The sequence below is a fragment of the Miscanthus floridulus genome, chromosome 5 (assembly GCF_019320115.1).
Source record: "Miscanthus floridulus cultivar M001 chromosome 5, ASM1932011v1, whole genome shotgun sequence".
NCBI classification, from domain to species: domain Eukaryota; kingdom Viridiplantae; phylum Streptophyta; class Magnoliopsida; order Poales; family Poaceae; genus Miscanthus; species Miscanthus floridulus.
The window spans coordinates 138,807,840-138,817,900 of NC_089584.1; the positions used below are offsets into that span (position 1 = coordinate 138,807,840).

General features: G+C 40.6%; 1 protein-coding gene across 1 annotated transcript; it reads right to left on the reverse strand.

The window, feature by feature from the left end:
* Positions 1-280: 280 nt before the first annotated feature.
* LOC136450955 (vacuolar protein sorting-associated protein 53 A-like) lies at positions 281-9,571 on the reverse strand. Its single transcript, XM_066451650.1, has 24 exons — positions 9,242-9,571; positions 8,991-9,085; positions 8,722-8,778; positions 8,369-8,519; positions 8,212-8,282; positions 7,949-8,073; positions 6,930-7,090; positions 6,680-6,821; positions 6,365-6,428; positions 5,873-6,061; positions 5,747-5,788; positions 5,530-5,634; positions 5,392-5,451; positions 5,114-5,191; positions 4,137-4,244; positions 3,992-4,057; positions 3,297-3,374; positions 2,537-2,670; positions 1,835-1,928; positions 1,640-1,717; positions 1,490-1,552; positions 1,121-1,189; positions 930-1,025; positions 281-829 (listed from the first exon to the last, which is right to left on the reverse strand). The coding sequence occupies exons 1-24, from the start codon at positions 9,288-9,290 to the stop codon at positions 488-490; spliced, it is 2,517 nt and encodes an 838-aa protein (XP_066307747.1). The 5' UTR covers positions 9,291-9,571; the 3' UTR covers positions 281-487.
* Between the last annotated feature and the right edge of the window lie 490 nt (positions 9,572-10,061).

Below are 10,061 nucleotides of genomic sequence, written 5' to 3' on the forward strand. Positions count from 1 at the left end.
CTTTTAGTAGGGTGCACATGCCGTTCTTGGATGCCAAGCATATCAGTCGCAGGAACGGTAATTAATACTGTGCCATCTACCATGGTGCCTTGCAGAAATTGCTAGGCTCGTGTCGTCCGAAGGACGTACTGAATGGACGGCCAACGAGGCAACGACGACGTCCTTCATCCCATCAAAAAGAAAAAAAAATAAAGAAAAAGGATTATACAATCACATGAGTATAGAATATTGACGTTTCATGCACAAAAACAGAGGGGGGGGGGGGGGGGGGGGGGGGGTGTCTTATCTCATAGCTTAAACTATCTCAAAATCTCCATGGTACAACTGAGCTACCCGTTCTCCGCGGTATCGGGATAGCCTGGTCTGTCAAAATGGTTGTTATACACTGACGGTTAACAGTAAAGGTGTACACAGTGTGGAAAGAATTCCCTATATCTATGTGCACTGCATGAGGGGCGCCAACTATGAACACAAAACGAGCAACATTTTACGCGTAGAAGAGCTTGCGGAACGGCCCGTCCTTCCGATCTTTGGCCGCCTCCGTCAATGCAAGGAACCTCTTGAAACCCGTGGTTGCTGCTCCGCGCCCAAGCGCCGCAGCTCGGGCGAGAACATCCTCTTGGTTCGCCAGTGCTCCCTTCAAGGAGGCCATGCTTGGTGTTATTGAAACGGCTGGAGTTGACACCGAGGGTACTATCTGGACAGATGCTGTGGCAACAGGTGGCGTGACCGTGGGAGCAACGACAGGGTGTTTGATGGCGGGGGCTGGGGCAGGGGCGTGTTTGTTGAAGTCCTCCAGGATAGCTTGTTGGTCTGCTTTCTTCAAGCCCTGTGACAGTCAATAACAACAGAAGCAAACAATTGAGTGTCAGATTAGCCTCGGAGGTTGAAGTTGGCATACAAAAGAGGCCAATTTTTAATGTAAAAACCTTGAGGTCAAGTATCCGCTGAAACTCAAGAGGCGTGCCTTCGGGGAGGAGCGCACGGTATGTGTTAGCAACAGAATCAACTGGTGACAAAATGACCTGCATGAAGTTATGTCATCAGCTTGATACTACCTGGTGGTAATCATTCAGCAAAGTGCCTTTCAGCAATCATTACAGCATTCTCCCAAATTTACCTTAAGTAGTGCTTCGGCTTTACTCATTTCCCGGCTGACAAACTTTGAGTAGCTAGCTGCACCTGTGCTCTGTAACACACAATGCAAGGAAGCCACATTTAAGATTTTGAGATACCATAACTTAAAAATATATCTCCTCGTTAGGACTGCAATCCAGCATAAACTACAAATCTGCTGCATTAGCAACCTATGTACATAAGAATCAGACCATTTTAGCTGAACATGCACACTTTCCAGCACTAGATTTCATTCCAGACTCAAGAATACATGAAACAGAAGAACTAGTCCACATAGACTGGTAGCCAATATAAGGCGTAAACAATTGTAGATACTAAAACATGTAGACAATTGTTCAGATTAGAAGGTTACCTGTTTTCCAAGAGCTGGGATGTCTAGGAGAATAGTCTTGACAGCTTGGGTGTCCAAAAGCATCTTGGGGGCAAAATGCAAAGCAATGAGAGAAGTCCGAATAAGTAATCAATAAAACAAAATTAGCTTCACATGGCATTTAACATGTACCTGCTGGGCACCAGTTTCTGATATATGTTTGCACTTGTATATGTTGAGATAAAACCGAGGACCAAGAGAGGCTGCAAGCTGGATTAGAACAAACAAACAAAGTATAATTGACCATGCTGACAGCCAATATGTAGTTCACAACGATGAAAGGCATGTGATATTTTATCTTATTACAAAGATGAATAATGAACTTACTTTGTCCAGGAAATACTGGAAGTAAGTAGGTGAAAGCAGGGTACCAAGCACAGGAATACTGCTTGACAGAATAGAGCTGATACCATTCACATATCTGGCACGCAAGAGTGAATCTTATTAGATATTTATATAATTGAAAATGTTGACGAATATTTTTGTCTGATCTGAAAAATTTTGCAAGGCAAATAATGCCTATAAGGCAAATTGGATGTAACTTTTAAAAATAAAGAACATGACGGTGGTGCCAAAAAAAATCAAAGATTCTTACTAAAAGAAACTCAAAGATCTGTTCAACGTGCAATGCCATTTTTGCGTGCTCACATGCTAATAAATGACATTTCAATGTACTATAACCCTGCACCCCCAACCAAACTCCACCTGAACCTGTTCAGTCCAGCAATCCACCATTTGAATTAGTGTATAATATGCAGGCTCTTATAAGATAGTTCCGAGTTAGCAGTCCAAAGTGAATCATATCCTATCTCCTTTCCAGTAGAAAGACATTAACAACACCACAGCTACAAAAATGCACGACATCATTGCTACAATATGACATGTGACAGACTCCAATATTATAACATTTCTCATCAAGGACGTGGACTAAAGCGTATGGCCAGTAGTCCTTTTGAGCTTCAAAGCACACAGAATGAATATCAGCAAAGGATGCAACAGAATAACATAGGGGATCCAGTAAAATCTTACTCTGATTGATCACCAACGCTTTCAAGGGTAGCCCATGGAACACGAGTCATTGCAACCATTTCAGCATCAAATTTGGTTTCAAGTCCGTGAACAAGAGTCATTAATGCTTTTGTGATCATGGCCGAGAATTCATCCTGCAAGTATTGAAGTGTTGAGGCCTTCTCTCCAACAGTACAACAACAACAACAACAAAGCCTTTAAGTCCCAAACAAGTTGGGGTAGGCTAGAGTTGAAACCCAGCAGAAGCAATCAAGGTTCAGGCACGTGAATAGCTGTCTTCCAAGCACTCCTATCTAAGGCTAAGTCTTTGGGTATATTCCATCCTTTCAAGTCTCCTTTTATTGCCTCTACCCAAGTCAACTTCGGTCTTCCTCCGCCTCTCTTCACGTTACTATCCTGGCTTAGGATTCCACTACGCACCGGTGCCTCTGGAGGTCTCCGTTGGACACGTCCAAACCATCTCAACCGGTGTTGGACAAGCTTTTCTTCAATTGGTGCTACCCCTAATCTATCACGTATATCATCGTTCCAAACTCGATCCCTTCTCGTATGACCGCAAATCCAACGCAACATACGCATTTCCGCGACACTTATCTGTTGAACATGTCGTCTTTTCGTAGGCCAACATTCTGCATCATACAACATAGCAAGTCTAATCGTCGTCCTATAAAACTTGCCTTTTAGCTTCTGTGGTACCCTTTTGTAACATAAATAAAATATTCACATAAGTTAGGGACAAAAACAATAAAAGATCAGTCACCTGAACTTCAGACATGTCCACCTTGTCAGCAAACTGAGGGTTAATCATCTTAGCAACATTCTCAGCTAGTTCACCGGACTGTAAAATTTATAGAGAAAGCTAAAAGTCAGTTTGAGAGGAACTTGGTCACAAATGCATGCATGCCACACACAAGGAAAAGTAGCCTCATGCAACAACCAATAAACTTAAGCACTAGATGCCACAAACTATTGAGCTTCTCATCTCCAGTGCCCCCATTCACAACCCAGATTCAGGGGGAGGTCTTACATTAAGGAACTAAGTAAGTGGTGCCCATGGAAAAATGTGGTAGTACATAAATCTGGGTACTTGATTATAAAGAACGGCAGGCCAGGATGCAAGAAGTCTGAAAAGATGAAGATGCACAAGGTGGTGACTTTAAATTATTCTAATTTCTTCTATCATTCTTGAAGCCCAAAGTGTCATTTTGTGAACTAATCAGTGTTAACAGTAGCATATCTGAAAGAGGCTTGCTTATAGTAGCACTTGCAAGCGGACTATGGAATACAAATGAAGTGGCATAGGTCCGCAAGTATTCAGTGAAGAACAGAAATGGCCTCATAATTTGATTACGTCATTTTCTGATATTTTGCTTCTGTCGAGCATGAGAGAAGTAATCAACAATATGTTTCCTTCTACATCAGGCTACCATAATACTTAAGGGCAAGTTGCCTTACTGTCTGGTGACAATATTCAGCAGTGTTGACAATGTAGCATATCATTCTCTCGTCCCTGTCCGAGGTCTGCAGTAATGTAAAAAGGACATAAATTGCTGTCAAACAAATGAGAAAAACAAGAGTGGTTCAGTTGTGATCATCGTACCCTGATCTGCCCATCGGTACCAGTGGCAGCTGCAACAATACCAGTTCCACCTTTTGGTAATCTGGCATATAACTTAGTCGCATAGGCCTTGAGTATTCTTTGAAATACCTAGCAAAAATAGAGGGGCAAACAGTTATGAGCCCCATTCAGAGGCTAAACTTTATTGGCGCTGATAGAGTAAAAAAATATATTAGTGATTAGCACATTGAAGGTCAAACTTCATTGGCTTTGATAATCGTATAAATCTAAACATTAACAATCATAATAAATATGTGCACAAATAACATCTAATATTAGATAGGCAGTTTTCAGTCCACATAGTTACTAACCCAGACTAACACATTCATGTGAATGGCAAATTTCATTTCATATTGCTTGTGCTAGTGCAAGGGTTGAACTGTTGAGCATGGTGCATTTTTCCTTCTGTAGGAATGCTTACTGCCCTGTAGCTTCTCACTGATGCATAAAGCTCAGTAGCAAAGATAGTAAACAGGAAAAGGTGAAACTGGATACAAAACCAGTAGCACTGGATGCCAGTTTAGGAAATACAATCATGAGGCCACCTGTTGTTATGCCCAAAATAAACTTTTAGAGTCTTAGAAGAGTAAATTATTGGATTTATCAATGGGTCTGTTCAAAGAGGCATCAGATTATCAGTCAAGCTCGTTAAAGTGACAGAGACAAACTATCAAGAAGTATATAAACAGTAAGTAGATTAGAAATAGTCAATTGCATGAGCAACACACATCAAGGAACCATTTGTGTTCATGTTATTATTATACAATTTAAGGGAATTTTCATGATCTGAGATATTTGTGAGTATATTCATATTTGATTAATATCCATTCCATTTGATATTTGATGCAAGGTGTTCCTATTTCTTTCCAATACCAGCATCTGGGGAAAAATCTGAAAGCAAACATTGTAGCCCGTACACAGCAAACAAGGAAATGTACATAAATGGGAAAACTGCCTACTTGAAATAAGTTGAACAATGTTTGGTTCTTTGTCAATGCACTGCACCGCTTTAAGCTTTTTCTGATCACCAAGAAAACCTGCATAGGTGAAATTGTAAACCAATTAAGATGGTCTTTTTGTAGATTTGCGGGGCACAAAATGGTGAGTATCATACAAATTTGAGCAAGGCAAACTCTGAAGATCTACTGATCAGCCTAACTTGGGGGGGGGGGGGGGGGGGGGGGGTGCAACCGGAGCTACCCACTTATAGAATTTTGTGAAGCATTGTATTATCTACCTGCATGCTGCTTGATAGAATGTTTGTTTGACTTCCTTCCTCTGTTTCCCATCTTTCTTCCTGGCAGAATAGAAGGATGAGCTCAAGGTACAGAGACCTCAAGTACAATGGTTGCGATTATATTTATGTTGTGTGTACCTGGACAAGTTTTTCTAATTGATCCACTAAAGATTTTTCCTCAAGTTCAATGTACACAGTCATATACGGTTCAAAACAAGAAGATATGATCCCGTGGAAGTTGAACTGCAAGAACAACAGGCCAAAGTATAGATATGAATATACAGAATGGGTCATCACAGAAACTTTTGGAAACACTAGTAAGTATGCACAGCACAATAGCTCATATAACACTAACCCCAGCACCAGGAACCGACAAATCTTTCTGCTTATCTTTGTCCTGCCAGTAAGGAGATGCTAGAAGAGTTGTAAAATATATAATAAATAAAATGAAAAATGGGGGTTAAAATTAAACGGCAGATACTTGTTCAGCTTCATCACCGGGTCCTGCCAGTTTCTTCTCATATTTCTTCCGTATGTCTGAAACAATTTTATTGTGTTCCCCGCCCTCATCTTCGTCATCACTTGCTGTCTCTTTATTTCTAGCATTCGTAGTTCCACCACTGAATTTCTCTGCCAATTCTTCCTCAAACTCAAGGGTTCTCTGGAACGCCTGCATTGCAAGTATCTCAAAATGTTCATTACAGATGTTCCACATGGCAAATGGATGAGCTCACATGCTCAACTCAAATAACTAAACATTTCAGAGATATCTCTATCGCTTCAATAATTGTAATGCAACAACATCATGAAGTACATAAATTTTGTTTGTTTTCTTGATCATTTGTTATTTTTCAGGGAATGGAAGATCTGATGAGAAATGGGCCTTGAAGCAAAATAAGAATACTAAAAAAATTACCTAAAGACCTAGAAACAGAAAGTAGGCTATAAAATATCTCGAATAAGGAGGAATTACCAATAACAAAGTTGCCACATCTGGTTTTTCTTTGAGATTATTAAGGATATCAACAAGCTGAGCCCTGAAAAGAAGAATTTTCACCGGTAAATTGACTGGTAAGGTGGAAGATAAGAAATGACCATGATGTTATAAGATAAATTTACAGCTAAGGGGGTAAAGAGATAGTTAAAGAAGACCAAATCATTCAAAACAAGTACTGATATAATGCATCAAACAAGAAGCAAAATAAACTGAAAATGCTGTTTAAGTTCTATGTGATCTTAGTTTGGGGCAAGACCATTAATTGCAAAACTAGATAAGGCGAAATCAAACCTTGTAATCTTACAGAACTGGATACACAGCAGATAGTCGACATGCCAGGAAGGTGGAAATATTTTCCAGGTATCTTCATTTGACCTTAGTCGACGTTTAATCCACGCATATCTTCTTTCGGTCTTGTCTAATTTGGCAAGTTCTGATTTTTGTAAGAAGTATCAAAATAACAGTGAACAAGGGGAGTCAGTAAATTGATACTAAAATTACACAAACAAGACTGATATATGTAGCATATACAAGGTCAAACCTGCTCCTTCAAAGATCTGTCTATATGAGGTGAGTTCCTTGCTGCAAAAGTTCTTCACTAGTTCTTCCCTTACAGATGGCTCCAATGCATCAACCACCAAGCAAGCATCAGATAGCTGCTGTAATAGCATGGGATCTTCTGTTTCCTTCCCAGTTCCTAAGCTGAAAAGTATAAATTACTGGGTCTATTTCACCGTACGAAGTAATAGGCATAACAACAGACAACTGAATAAAACATTGAATTGATCTTTTGTGTGTTCGAGAAAAAGATAAAAAACTGAATTGCTTGATTGTCTTACAATTGACCAGGCGCATAACATGCTCCGGGAGGCTGGGTTCCCAAACTATTCTTTACCAGTGAAGAACAGTATTTTGTAAACCAAGCTATTTAGGGAACAGATATTACATTGTTCAGAGGATGCAAAAGACCAGATCCCTCTTTACGTTATCAAGATATTACATTGTTTTTAAAAACAGGTTTATCAGGCTGTGTATGAGGCCCATATAGAAGAAACCCGTCCCCTACCTGTTACACGTCTTACAATTGACCAGGCACGTAACATCTCTAGGAGGCTGGGTTCCCAAACTGTTTGTTACCAGCGGGGAACAATATTTTGTAAACCAAGCTATTTAGGGAACAGATATTACATTGTTCAGAGGATGCAAAAGACCGGATCCCTCTTTACATTATCAAGATATTACATTGTTTTAAAAACAGGTCTACCAGGCTGTGTATGAGGCCCATATAGAAGAAAATGGTCCCCTGCCTGTTACTAGATGATTGCTGCCAAGCCGAAAAGGTTGTACAGTCATTACTACGTGTGTGACCGAAAAGATGTTATTGATTTAGAACTTCAATTACACATGTTCCTGGATCACCTGTTTTGAGCTGACACATGGACTCAAATTGTCATTTTCTTAGTTTCCTGTTCAGGAATTAGCCAGAAACTGGTAGTGCCACTAACAGGTATTAGCCTGGTATCTTTTCCACAATGACCAAAAAGTCTAATTGTTATATACCTTGAAAAATCTGAAAATACATGAGATTTGAGGATTTTCTTGATATTCTTGAATTTCTCTCTCAGCTCTGTTATCTTGGGCACATCTCTATAGGCTTCAAAATGACTGCATAGTTGGTTCACTGCCTGGAACAGAGTTAGAAATAGGTTGGAAATCATGTGCAGAATCATGCAAAACAATCACTACAAGTGTTAAAATATTTCAGACATTGAAATCATTTCTAGAGCTTTTACAGGTTTATCAGCTAATTAAATCATTCTTACCTCCAGCTGTGCAGCTGCTTCTTTATACTGCCGTTTTGACGCCATAACCTGAAGTTGCTCAACAGCCAAAACTGTACATAAGTTAACACGATTTAGATGAGGTTGATGTCCTTTGCTATTCCACAACACAGAAAGAGAGGGAGGGAGGGAAACTAACCAAGCATAGTAAGACGGTGAAGAGCGGTTATTGTAGTTGTTATGTGCCTCTTAGCGCAATCCAACTTTTTGATGTCGCGACAGATTTCTTGAACCATAGTTTCACTTTGTTCAGCCTTTGTTTTTATTTCATGTATCTTGTGCATTAATTCCTGTTAGTACCAAATTTGATCAGAACTTTGTTTTTATTTCACTTGTAATGCACTATTAATTGCTGCAACAAATGCAGAAACCAGTTTGTTTTACTAATCCAGTTATCTGACCAGGCAGCAGGCACGATGCTTAATCAACTGATACAATAGCTTCATAGTGAGAAATCTTAATAGTGCATAACAAGTGAAAAAAAAAATCGACCTGAACAGCATTTGTTGCAGCAGCAAGTTCTTCCTTGGCCTTGGTTCCCGAGTTGCTCTGTTAAGTAAAACATTCTTCCCATTATCCAGTGTAGCATAACAATGAGCAAAAGCATAATTTCATTTGGAGCAATTGCATTGACATAGCACTGATCAAATTATGAGACACGTCAGTTTGGTCAGTTCAGTTTAACTGTTCCAGAACAAAGAGTGCACACATTACAAATAGCATCACTGCATGACACAGAACGTGGGACAAGGAGGCCAAACCTGCTGTCGGACAGCGGCGAGGATGCTAGCGTCCACTCGGCGAATCTCACTCTGTATCTTTTGCATCAGCGGCTCCACGCCCGACAACGACGCCTCTGCAGGTCACCGGAAAACCAGAAGCAAATTGTTACCCTAGGAGCTCCGAACAACAGCACAGCTGAAATGAGTGCATTGCCGCAGCACAGCATCACGAGCAAAGTCCCCGTGCGAGCGAGGAAACACCGATTCGATTCGAGCGGGAGCGTGCGTACCTGTGGGGAACATCTGGTTGATGTATTCGAGAGCGCTGGACTTGTCCATTTCTCCGGCGAGATCTCCGCCCCGCGCGTCCGCGCTCGGAGGATCTGGTGAGGCCTAGAAGGATCTGGAAGGGGAGGGCAGTGCGGAGGAGCTGATCTGGCGGGAACGGGCGTCGGTCTGCCCCTCGCCTTCGCGAGGGGAGGAGGTGGAATCGCCGGCGGGTACTCGCCGTCGTCGGCAGCTCGGCCGTTCAACGGGTGGCGCCCAGACCCAGCTGATGGTTTATGAGTCGATTGCTGCCCGCGGAGTCCAATAGCCCGCTTCCTATCCTAGCCCTATGCATGAAGTGTTCACTCGTTACCTGCCGTTTAACACACTCTAATTCTTATTAGAACTTTTATGTTGAAGACTCAAAACTTTCATGACAATCTGGTCTTCCAATTTGATAGATTGAATTTTCAATTTGGCGGTGGTACAAAGTAAAGAAAATCATGAACAGTTATGAAGGGATGATCTTGAACAACTAGTAACTAGTGGACAACTCACAAGAAATCATTCATGTTTTTTTATAGCCAAACAATAATAAAATTATATGTTACTTGAACAACAACAACAACAACAAAAATCAAGCATATAAGATATAGGAGAAATGAACAATTATTGGCTACTAAATATTTGAGCTATATTTTTTATTAGAACTTTTAAATTTAATTCTCACTGTATTTTGATCTAACCTCAAACTCTAGTGGGTGTTGCTATACTTCCAAGTCATCTCTTAAAATAAATTATAAATCGTTAATCAGTTAACGTCTCCATTTTTATACACTCGTA

Bases quoted from the DNA above. Each gene is read 5' to 3' on its own strand.
- LOC136450955 (XM_066451650.1), bottom strand. From the start codon at position 9,290: ATGGACAAGTCCAGCGCTCTCGAATACATCAACCAGATGTTCCCCACA. The intron at 6,822-6,929 runs GTTTGACCTTGT...TACAAAAATCAG, and splicing joins ACAGATCTTTGAAGGAGCAG to AACTTGCCAAATTAGACAAG. The intron at 2,671-3,296 runs GTGACTGATCTT...CAATACTTGCAG, and splicing joins TGGACATGTCTGAAGTTCAG to GATGAATTCTCGGCCATGAT.